General features: G+C 38.8%; 1 protein-coding gene across 1 annotated transcript in view; it reads left to right on the forward strand.

Annotated features, from left to right (window-relative positions):
- The window catches only part of LOC140240934 (dynamin-1-like), a 58,464-nt gene extending 45,718 nt beyond the window's left edge, over positions 1–12,746 (forward strand). The window contains exons 16-19 of the mRNA XM_072320705.1: positions 609–665; positions 1,342–1,514; positions 5,814–5,972; positions 6,422–12,746. Of these exons, the coding sequence (XP_072176806.1) occupies positions 609–665; positions 1,342–1,514; positions 5,814–5,972; positions 6,422–6,494 (462 nt within the window). The 3' untranslated portion in view covers positions 6,495–12,746. The remainder of the gene's footprint in view (positions 1–608; positions 666–1,341; positions 1,515–5,813; positions 5,973–6,421) is intronic.

Raw genomic sequence — 12,746 nt, forward strand, 5'->3', positions numbered from 1 at the left:
TGTGTGTGTGCAGTTAAACTCTGCCAAAGATGAGGAAATATGTGTCTTCAGTCCTGTTGCTTACTGGACAGAACAAGCAAAATTTCTTCTTTTGAAATGAGATTAGTACTTCACTGAACGAGAGTGTTGCCATATTGGAGATTTTTTTTTTTTTTTTTTAAAGGATAATAAAGGTTAATGCAGTCCCTGAATATACACAATTACTAATTACCCATTGTGGATGACCTGAGAATATTTTGATCTGAACGGAGAGATATCAATTATAGATATCTAGAAAGCGTACATTTCCCAACAGCGATGAATGTCATTATCAGTTACCAGTCGTGCTATGATTTGGAATGATATCTGATTGAAAATCCAAAAATACTTTGAAAGGTTAGACAATGCATGCAGTCATTTTAAAATTTTGTCAGAAAATTATGAGTGATTTGAAATCATCTCTGTCTCTAGTATTCTAGCCCATCATTTCATCTTCTTTTGCTGTTATTAGAGTTAAATGTATTGATTGATTTGATAAATTGATTTTAATGTAGCTACCCTGTAACATCTCTGGTTTTTATCACCTTTAATCAACCTAACATGTTCTCTTGCTCTGTTTTTATTTCCAGACCAAAGACTTCATCCTTTCAGAAATGCTCGCTCATCTGTACTCGACGGGAGATCAGGTACCAAAGACCAGAGCCCACGGCCAAAAAGACTTACTCCGATTGCTAGATAACACAAAAACAATACTACACCAACATCTATAATTCTTTACATTGAAGTGACTGCTAATATTCATTTCACTTGTGAAAATTACTCCCAGTGTAAGGCTTGTGGGCAATGGTGCCATTTTTACTTAATCAAAGGATGCATCATATTGGGACAACTTAAAAAAAAAAAAGATTATCTATGGGATGTGGTCATACATGTACTTCAGAGTCCTTCAAATTCATAACAGAGGAATTTTGTGATGTTATTTTGTATAGGTTGTATGCAGTTTAGTAAGACATTTAAATACAGTCAGTTTTTTTTTTACTCACTCAGAATTAGTCACTACAACTATGTGGTATCATTACATGATTACTTAAAAAAAAAAAGTAGCTTAAGAAAAGCATTTATTGCTTGACTAGATTTGCGGATAGAAGAAAAGTAGGTAAGAGTTCAAATTGGTTATTACCCCCCCCCCCTTACTTTTGAAAGTGTTTGCCACATGACAATATTACGTAATGACAGGTAGACTGTTGTTCACCCTGCAGCAGTGCTTCTTCTGCCTCTGGATATTGCAAGGAATATTGTGTCTGATCCCGAAACAATTTTTAGGCGTGTTGTTATTTCTATTTTTGTGATGTCCCGTTTCAGGCTTCCCTCATGGAGGAGAGCGCGGACGAAGCGCAGCGGCGAGAGGAGATGTTGCGCATGTACCAGGCCACCAAGGAGGCCCTGCGCATCATCGGCGACATCAACATGTCCACCAAGTCCACGCCACTGCCCCCGCCCGTGCAGAACGATGACCTCATCAAGCCGTTCAATGGGTGAGTACAGCCAGAGAATGAATGCGGTGATACAAAACGTCCCGTGAGTCGAGTCTTGTTGGGACGATGATGTGACATAATAGGCTAGACTTTGTTATGGCAGATCATATACACATATATGGGGTGAAGATCAATCATCATTATGTTGGAGAGAATGAGATGGTATTTGTTTGAATTAGTTTTAAGGAAGTTGTCAGGGAAATCTGCTAGTTTGGATGTATTTTCCTTTCTTTGTCGCTCGGATTGCTTGAGGATCATTCTTAAGATTAAATTTGTTGTGTGTAGGATAATCCCATGATATGATACTGAATTTGTAAAACAAAAATTGTCTGTTTGCCAAGTACTGTATTAGGGGTGTATGATAACTGTTCTGTGGGACATACATAAGTTACTGTACCCCAGGTGACTAGCAATAGTCAGCAAACGGTATCAAGCAGGGACATTGTGCCTTACGCATGAATTAATAAGTTACTATTCATTTCTTGTTAATTTGGTAATTTCATCAATGAAAATGTATTCATCATGTGGTGAAGGTGGAATGAATGAAGGACAGTTTATTAACAAAAAGGGATTTAGCATGTTCTGCTATGGCATATATTGTCATCTAACAAGTCATGATATCATCAGCAAGGTAGATGAAAGCAGCATAAGGTCATAACAGCCATTTTGATAATGACACTTACTAACAATCTTATATTTTAGACTATAACTGCATGGTAGAGGATTACATAACTCCACATAGTAGCATAGGGGATTCTGTGGGTTAAAAAAAAGCAGTCATACCCGGATATGTTGGTTATCATATGGAATGTAAATCTCGATGAGACCACCAAATATTGATTACCCGATTTTGTAGATTTTAAAATTCTCCAACCACCAAGCTTTCCAGTGATACATATATGATTTCTCCCTTTAAGATAGCATGCAAGCATGGAGGCCCGGGACTCTGCACTGAAAGATTACAGTCGTGTGTTCATATGGCTTGCATAGCATGTGTTGCATGGCCACAGCACGCATTAATGCTCGAAAACTGCACCGCCACAGTGAGCCATGGCGACACCGAATAAGCGTGTGTCAGTAAAGCTGGTCCTATTGCTATCCTACAATTGTATGTACACTTCCCTTTACGTGCACAAATTAAAATATGGTTCATCAGGTAGGGTTGTGAGATGAGCCTTTGTAGGGCACATAAGATATACACAATGCATTCTTACTTTTATGTTCATATATAACATTATATTGTCTCTCGCTTTGAGAGACAGAGAATCATCCAGACCTCTCTTTGATACTTGTGCCGTTTTGTCTACCTAGTCCCAGCTACCCGACACCGTCAAAGAGGTAAAGAAAAAGTCCAAAAGTCCTTCCTCTTCATCTGTCCTCACACATTTATTGTCGATAAGCTCTGTGATTACATCTTCCTGTACAGATTCGAGACTGATATCCTTTCTCACTCAGTCACGCTTCATGTGTCGCTCACTCTCACCAAACGTACCAGCTACTTTAAACATCGTTCCACTCTCATAGTGTAGCCACTTTGCTGTACACTAATTGTGTGCTGTGTTTTGATTGTGCCTGCCAGCATCTAACTCTAGTTGGAGCTAAGCTTTGTCTTCACCCTCACCTCTTTCTCATCTTGGTCACACGAGAGACCCTGTTGGTCAGTGACAAATATCTCAAAATATGTGTCTTTTCCTGCAAAATCTGCTGTCACCAGCTTCATAATGTTTCATGTAGGCCGGAAGGTAGATGTTGGTGCAGTAGTTTTGATGCTTCGATGAAAGTTTCCATTTCATACCTCTCTTCTGAAGGTATCAGAGGCTGATGCCTTGAAAGTGCTCTCATGTTGTTACAATTTTTTTAAAAGAATATTTAATACTTTTTTTTTCTGAATTATGTCCAAATCTTGATGCACATTGTACCCCATACCAGTGGCCAAGTTGCTCGTAACATGTATGAAATGTATGTAGACACCATTTCTATTTTTAACAGGTTTCTTTTGTTTAGTATGTTTACAAGGTACCGGTTGTAACAACGTAAAATTGGCACTCCTGGCGACCCTATTTTAACGAGGTTTCCCTGTTATTGGGTATGATTCTGGCTTCCACAAACATGCTGATGTAGAATTGGCCAAATTAATTTTCAGAGTTTAAATTCTTGATTAAATTAGATGGTTTTTTTTTTCTTCAACAATCCTTTTACCAAAAAAGAATGCATTGATGAACTCTTTTCTGTTTGATCAATCAATGTCATTATTATTATTATTATTTTTTTTTTTTTTTTGGGGGGGGGGGAGTAAATTCTCATTCTGTTGTATTCTTTGCTCACCTCATCTTGTGAAGATAGTGTGAAAAGTTGTACAACAAAACTCATCAAGGTATTATTGCATTCACCATTCAAAAAAAAAAAAAAAGCTTTCTGTTTTTCACAGTTCCTCATTCAGACTCTTGTATACTAGACTGCATCGCAACACAACTTAAAATGAATTCACATTGTATGTTTACACGGCCTTCACCAGCAGACACTCTTAGTTCCAGCGAAGGTCTTATAAATGGATTGATGTTGTGGATTTTGAATCATTTGCATCATCACAGGCATTCGTGAATTCATCGGTAGGAGCAATCCTGCCTCATAACATTGATCACATCAAAATAATTATGCACCTGTTGAGTCTAATTGGAGTAAAATTACCTGTGTCTTTCTGTTAATGGTTGAGTGAGTGGAAGGTACCATTATATGTTTTTTGGGGGGTTTTTTTACATTCATCTAGTAGAGCATTTTGAATATCATAATCCTCTTAAATCAGCTTATCATTTCTGACCATTGTAAGCAAGAGGAATTGATTCATTTCCTGTCAGGATTATGAAAATTGAGTATTGAGGCATTACGTAATTTAAAGGTGTTGAACAGTTTATAATTAGAAAGATTTAGATCCACTTAGTGTATAGTATAATATGTCACTTCTATATACTTTAGAATGATTGTTGTGCACTGTAAATGGTACTGGGGAAGAATTTGTGGGGAATTAACAATGTCTTTGAAATCAAAGACAGCCCTGCACTATCTGTCTGAGATATTCTATGTATTTAGTTTAAAAGCGTACATGGTTATTGCCATGATATTTGATCGCATGTAATGAGTTGTGTCTTTGAGATATTGCAACCCAAATGGCAAGTTTATCAATTGGTGAAAAGTTGAATCTGTAGCATGAGTAGGCTAGAGCGGAAAATTTTACCATGGGCCATTTTATAGTAGAGTTGTGCATACCAATTATCCCAGAAAGGTCGATATTAGGCATAAACATGAAAGTTCTTCTTCTGTGTTTATCTTATCATGTAAGTAGTATGTATTGCTAATTAGAAACATAAAGTCACTGCATTTGAAAGCTATATTAATTTAGAGTCGAGAATTCTTCTAAACTTTGCAAGCCATGATGACCTTGCACAGGAATACGGAACACCAAAACCTCCTCAGTGTTTTCATACATTTCTAGAACATTCTTTAATCCAGCAGAAATATCGCTGTACTATGCTTGTTCACAAAGTAAACAAAAGAAACAATCGCATTTCATACACACATTTTATTTTCATATTAAGTGACATAGCTAGTGTGTAAATGCAGAAGTGGTTGTCGACAGTTACATTGCATGGGAAGAGTATACAACATAGACTGCTGACATAGGCATATGTGTTTGGTGGACAGTACATTTCACAAATGCATTTGATTGCTTGCTGTTTGGGACGGCTTCTTGGAACTACCAAATATCTTTCATCTTTGTGGCTTTGTATAATACCCCTTCATGAGCTCAGGAAAGATTTTTTCCTCTTACAGGACTGTGTAAAGATGATATTGTACTCCATGGTATTTTCTCATTTTTCTGTATTGAAAACAATAAGCATGAAGATAAGCATAGTCCTTAAACAATTCCCAAACCCTTCCCCCCCCCCTTTTTTTTTTTTGCGGGGGGGGGGGGGGAATAATTAGAATTTATGCTGTATGATCTTATTCCAAAATTATCTTGACTTGCAAGTCTTTGGCACCTGACATCATTTCACAACTCAATGTGTGCACCTATATTCATGTTGTCTCACATACCAACATACAAAGATGCACCACCAGGCAAATCCCCTCCTCAGCAGAATTATGTGTCTCACCTTTTTACCAGGATCTCGGCATATAACCAAATATTTGCTGAATGTTTAATCAAAGTTAGTTGTGCCACCAAGAATTCAAACCACTTGTAATGTTTCCTCTTTAATTTATATATTTCTGTTTTTGTAACACCTACATTTGTGCTTACAGATCCTCAACTGCCCCATCATCCGGGAACATGCCGCGCAGACCAAACCCCCGACCGGCAGGTAACCACGCCCCTGCACCATCGGTGGGATCCAGACCCGCCCAGCCCAGTATACCAGGTAGACCGGACATGCCATCTAGACCAGCCCCGTCGGTTCCACGGTGAGTTCTCGTGCTGTTGTCGTCCTTTCTCTATCTCTCTCTTTCAAAACTGGCGAATCTGTCGGACTAGTCTTGTCCTTTCGATATACATCAGAATGTCTTTAGAAGCTCAGCGCCACCTCTCTGACTCAAAGGGGTAAATTTGTTAGCTAGTCTAGTTCTGGTTTTAGGGCATGGAATTGTTGGAGGGAGGGTCGTAGGGGAGGTTTCCGCTTTCCCTGGGTCGGAGAAATTTCCCCATTTTGCTGTGATCTCCTGATTACTAGATAGGCGTTGTATCCACTAGACTACCAAGCTTCTGCCCAACAGCCATAGTTGGTTCTTATCCCTCATAGGTGTGGGCGCTGCATATTTATTCAAATGAATGATTTCTTGCCTCAAGATATTTTTGTTGCCACTGATTGACACAGTCCTTCCAATTCTTTTTATTTTGTGTGTGTGTTGCACAGACGTCCGGAAGCTCCATCCCGGCCAACTCCCCCTATCCCCGACAGACCCGCCGTTCCATCCAGACCATACTAGGCTGCCATGCAGACAGCCGCCGATAGGACGGGGGAGAGACGCACAGCACTGCAGACCAGATACTTTTTGCAAGAGGGCATCGTCCTGACATTTCCATGGCAACGGGATGACCATCCCTCATGAGTACGTGCAGCTGGCCTGCAGTTGAAGTGCACCTCAGTTCAGTTAGGAAGATGAGCATGGCCAGAACTTATGTAGACATGCAATCCCCGTCTCGCTCCGCTTCTGCTGCGATTACACTTCCACGCCACACTTCCATCCCACGGAGCCACAAACGAGCCACCGGTAACCTAGTTTTTGCATGCCACCCTCACCCCATCCACCAGAAGTCGACGGGATGATTCAACTCGTGTATTTACACAGTAGTCATGTGATCAACGTAGATGCGTTGGCTGCCAGTTTTAACACTGTATTTTATCGCTATCAGGTCATATGGATGAGAGGCAGGCCTGTTAAGAGCTGGAACATCGATTGAAACATTCATTACAAGTTGATAGCCATCCTAAAAGAGTTTCACAGTATGACCACCTGAAGACGAGAGTTAAAACCTCAGTGATGACATTGGTGTAAGTCGGCAGAAATTCAAGGAGTGGCAACATCTGGATTGAAATGCCGAGAACTGAAAAGAACCTCTGATGTCCAAAATGTCTGTGAATTCTATAGAAGCTCAGTCAACTCATCAGGAGAATAGTTGCTGTCAGGTTGAAGAAGTCACAAGTGTCTTGCACCTGTTTTTTTTTTTCTTCTTCTTCTTTTTCATATTTTCGAGAGCAGCCATATCACCTCATGAGGCTCACAAAAGCGTAGTATGAAACCAAAGTGAGGCATTATATACTTAACCTCTGTATCCCCAAGGATACTCCATGTATATATACACTCGCACTGTTTTTCCAAGTGTATGACTCCTCTAATTTGGGAACTTTGTACAAAAAGCACTGTGCAACAACAATTTGCTCAAATGGATGGGAGTGAGCACTGTCAAGTTAATTTTTTTTTCTTCTCCTGTTGTCTTTCCTCGAGAGTTCTAGAGCTGCTTGATAGTTTCATTGGGAGAGAAGTTAAATAGTCTGTAAGTTGCTTGCTTGACTTCGCAAACTTGAGAATAACAGCAAAAGTCCAGGTGATGTAGAGAAGCACATCTTCTAGTACTTTTTGCCCTCTGATTTTAGATCAATGTAGGTTCTCTAAGATCTTTGTTCAAAAGAAAACTGGCATAATGGAAGTGTCCAAGGTAAGCCTGCTGTATGCAAATGAAAGTGTTATGTGATATCATTGTCAATTGTAAATATCAGATAACTATTCATGGGTTGTAAAGTTTGTTTCATAAATGCTTTTTATCATTCATCCCTGAAAACAGTTACATTTGTCAATGTCTATAATATGTAGGACAGTACAGTAGCCAAGTAGTGTGTAAGAGTTGATGCGTTGAATGTTAAATGTACTGAGACACTGTTCCAACTGAAAATGAAATCAATGATTAATGGAAGTTGTTTATATGTAGTGAACCCAGCCATGTTAATGATGTACATATTCCCTTTTACATTGACAAATTTATATTGATACAGGTCATATTGTCAATGCCCATTCTGAAGAATTTATCATTGAAAATTTTACAAAGACTCATGTAACTCACTATCCTTTGTGGTTTTGGCAAACTTTTATCAGTGGTAACTTTGGGAGTTTATTTGTGTTGGATTGTGTGCGTCATAGGATGGCGAGGATGTTTGTGGAAAGTATAAGCCCTTTGCTTTCATCTTTCCAAGCAGTAGTAGTCAGGGTCTGTGTGTTGGAATAGTGTCTGCTTTCCTGTTCTCAGCAATTCATATGTCTCCATATTCATACTTTGATATTATTGATATACAGAGTTATTAAGTGGTATATGCTGTATTAGGCATGTCATTTTTTTTTTTTTTTTTTTAAAGACAGGAATGTCCAGTAATTGTAATGATATATGAGGCTCGTAACTCACATTTGTTAAACTCTTTGTGGGTGTAAGATTGTAACACTTGATTGGTTGTGAGGTATGAAGAAGCAGTGTAGGATCAGTGAGCGAGATTGAAGTGGAGATCAAAGTAATAGATTGTGCGTTTCCAGGGGAGGCGAATTTATAGTGTTGAAGTGATATCAATGTGGCACAAGTGAGAGTTGTGTAAGATACACAAGAGATATATGATGACTATAAAACTCATTCCAGGTTCCCCTGTGTGGTGATAGAGTGATCTTGTCTTAGGGATAGCAACTACAAGGTACATAGAGAAGAGAGAACTTGAGAAAATAGTAACCTTAGTAAAGCAGAACGTTTAGTGCTGATGATTCCCTTCATCTATGTTTAATTGGGATATCTTATTTTAATCTTATCCCTGATATTAGTATCTGCGTAGGAACAAGGATGGATTTTTTTTTCTGCACCACAAATGTAATCCATAGTCCTTAAAGTAGAGGTATATTATACAGTTTTTCTTAGTTTTTACTTAAAGCAGAGAAGGGAGCATTTAAATGAGTGCGACTCCTAAAGTAAGCCTGAGATCCCCTTGTAGTGAGTTCGGAGCTGAAAAGATGCCAGCTTGGCTAGATTATACCATGTTATCATATCTTCAGTCTCCACTTTACTTATAATAATCTATTATGACTTTTTTTTTTGTTAGAAGTGTTGCGAGATATTGTCAAATGTAGTGTGATGAATGTGTATGTATTTATAGCACATTTTTCGGAGCCATTTTGTAGCCCTTGTTGATGTTTCCCCGCATTTTTGTGTCCATCAGTGAATGGTCTGGCTATCGCTTTCACTCCATGTGCAATTCCCTTCCTCATTTGACCTACCTTTGTGGCTACCCAGTGAAAAATAGTGTCGTAGTTTGTACCTGTGCATGTAGACTTTTGGTGCATTGGAAAACATTGTTAGCGATCTTTTAAATTCTTTCCTTTACCTAGGTCACTTTTTGATCATAACTTTTATTTTTCATTTGGAAAGAAGGTAGTTGTCTGTGTTTGCTCTAATCATCACTGTCTGCAATGTGTACACAAAAAGCGTTCATGCTCAGGAGGAGCTTGCAACTTTACCTCTCGTGAAGTCATCAAGGATGCTTGAATGCATACATTTAAATAGTAATATTTGAACCATGGTTGCAACCACACATTTGGTGTACATGTGAATGGGCCTAAATTTTATTTTCACATTGATGTACCTCTTGAATTTGTGCTAAATCAAGCCTTCCACATGTAAATTTTCACTTCTTTCTGTGTCCATTCCATTAACCCATGATTTGAATATGGATTCTGTGTTTGAGCACAAGTTAGTATCATGTTCTGCTTTGTAGCGCAGCTTTACATTATGATTATCTGTGGCTCCCATATAAAGTTAGAAAAGACAAGCATGTTTTTCCGTTCGGGATGTGCTGCAAAAAATTCAGTGCTTGACAATTTGCTGTCTCTCCAGGATCAAATGACGACATGCTCACTGCCCACTGGGGTCTAAATTACTGTTTGCCTGCTGGTATAAGGCAACAGTGATTAACAACAACAACAAAATGAGTGCATAGGTGGCTTCCGGCATGCACATGTGACCTGTCAGTTGCCAGATTGGGAAACCGCAAGTGTGCACTACTGCAACATTGATGAGAGAATAGGTCAATTCCTGACAAACACATAAAGGGATGGTATACCGGTAGTTTTTGTTGAGATTGGGGATTCAGATTTTGCTTTAGGCAAGATAATTAGAAACCACGTACAAAATGTCAAAGAGCATAAAATTTTAAGAGGAATTCAAAGTCTATTTGATGAAAATTGGTTTTAAAATGGCTGAGACATCAAAAAACAAACAAACAAAGTAAAACAAAGTAGTCCTAATTAAAGATGGGTCCCACCTTTTATCAGGACCTCTTCATTTTTGGATGTTTCAGCCATTTTGAAACCAAGAGTGCTAGGTGTTAAAATCCTCTCTGTTTCTTTCATCCTCCTCATTTGATGCCACTTATGAATGACTGCGGTGACCGACATGTTTGTCTGTTTGGGTTTTTTTACTGATCTTTCATGACTTCACTCAATATATTTGTACAAAGGCGAGCGCTTTCTTTGAAAGTGAATATTTGTAGACATGTCTTTTGAGGGTAGACTTAATGTCAGAAAGGCATTGTTATGTGAAATGGGCACTCGCCACATGTATGAGTATTCAAGAATATAGTGCATTCAGGAGTGCAATTATGCATGAACTTGGCACACAGAGGGATGGTAGAAGTTATGTAAGATTAGGCACTCAATTTTCTAGTTTTCACTGTTCAAGTTTGATTCTGTTGTTCTAGGAGAGAGGATATTTGCTTTTTTGGAGTGGGGCAGTTTGGTCATGTTTTCAAATGGGTTCTTCTCACACTCTCCTCAAGATGAAGTGAAAAATAATGTCTTTGAGATGTTCAGTTGATTCTCATTCATCAATGTACTGATGCGTTTTCTTTTTTTCTCTCTCTCTTTCGTTCTGAGCTTTGTGTCTCACTATAGCACCAAGAGTGTTTCTTTGACGATAAAACTTTCAAACAATGTGAGGTAGTGCACGTTGATGCGAGGTAATGCAAGATAATGTGGGTAACACCACAAATTTTTTGTCAGTATGAACACTTCCGGTAATGGGCGATGCAAGGTGATCTGTCATCCACATCTTAGGTGGTCGATGCAAGTTAAAGGGGCATAGTCCCGGTAGTGTAGATGGCGCTGTTGATGATACTGCCGATCACCGTTAGCATTGATACGAAGATTACCGAAGTTTAGCTGTCATCAAGAGTAAAGTGCGTAGGTGTTGCTAAGTAACGTTGCCTTTGTTGTCTTCTGTGCGCAACGCACAGTCTGTAGTAATGCCAGGGTGCATGCATATGTGCTTGTTATTATGACATCACAAAAGAAGTTTGCTAAGCTGTCATCCCCCTCAGCCGAATCATGAGCCGAACTGTGATCCGACCATTGACTACAGTGAATCGGACTTCTTCGGACTCGGGAAAGTGGGCCAAAGCGTAAGCGCTAAAGGGGAGTCAATAGCGTAGGTCTCTATAGGAAACTTACGCCGTGCGCCCGCGTACGCATTTGACTAAAACACCGGGACCATGCGCCTTTAATGTGCGGGACAATTTTTAGTAGAAACACAGCCGTTGATACAATTTATGGTGTGATGGAAGTTTTGAATTATTACCCTGAGATTCTGCATGTTATTCAATTGATTATGAGGCAGTGCACACTTGATCTGATCTGTGATCTTGTAATACGTGACTTTCCTGGTTCACTATATTTTGCGAGTTCCGTCATTATCACCCTGCATTACTCAGCATCACTATATACAACAGTCAACCTTGCCTACGTCGAATCCATTCGGACTGAAGAAATACAAGTTTCGACTTACAGAAAATTCAATTTATGAGGGATTAAAATCAATAGAATATAAAGAGAAGAGGATTGGTAAAGACTTTCGACGAGTTCAACGTAAGCAAGGTTGACTGTATTTTATTGCTCAGCAGAAAAAGTTTGGGTAGTAGTTAAATATGAGGTGATGAAGATGGCAAAAAATTTGTTGTAATGCGAGGTAAAAGAAGGTATCCGGTATAAACACACTCTAAGAGACAGAAAAATCCATGAAAATAGATCTTAAGAGAGGAAAAGAGAGCCAAATATCAGTTGGACAAGCAAATGAAGTGAAAACTTAATCATCAACACATGCAAACAAGTATCATTGCTAGCTAATCAAAGTAGGTTATGTTTGTGATTTTTATATGAATGAATTAAATCATGGTCTGTGATATAAGTGGCGACCATCTTTGTGTGAAAAAAAACATGTCAGTGTGTACATGTAGGCCTATTTTGCTCTCATCATGGTACTGAAGTTAAGAGTATGCGCAACAGCAGTGTATGTTTATTATCAGCAAAGAATGTAATGTGCTTCCCCCTGTTAAACCCAACTGCCGCTATGTAGCTCATTTAGTCTCAAAATGTTCTTCTTATTTATTCATTATTTCCTTTGTGATGGGACAGCAGGAAAGAAGGATGTAGGTTTAATGTATAATTGCCCCCCCCCCCACAGCGCATTCCGATAATAAATGGTGTTCCTTATTAATATTCGTGGAAACAGCTGTATAGTGATGAGATACTTTAACGTGAGCTGAGCAATAAAGGTTGTGGAAAAGATATATGATTATTTATGTTGAAAAAAAGTATATTCATTGTGGTAACACTTTCAACAGTGTTAGAATAAATCATTATGTAATGTGCAGTAAATCC

This window comes from Diadema setosum, chromosome 17 (assembly GCF_964275005.1).
Source record: "Diadema setosum chromosome 17, eeDiaSeto1, whole genome shotgun sequence".
In the NCBI taxonomy this organism is placed as follows: Eukaryota; Metazoa; Echinodermata; class Echinoidea; order Diadematoida; family Diadematidae; genus Diadema; species Diadema setosum.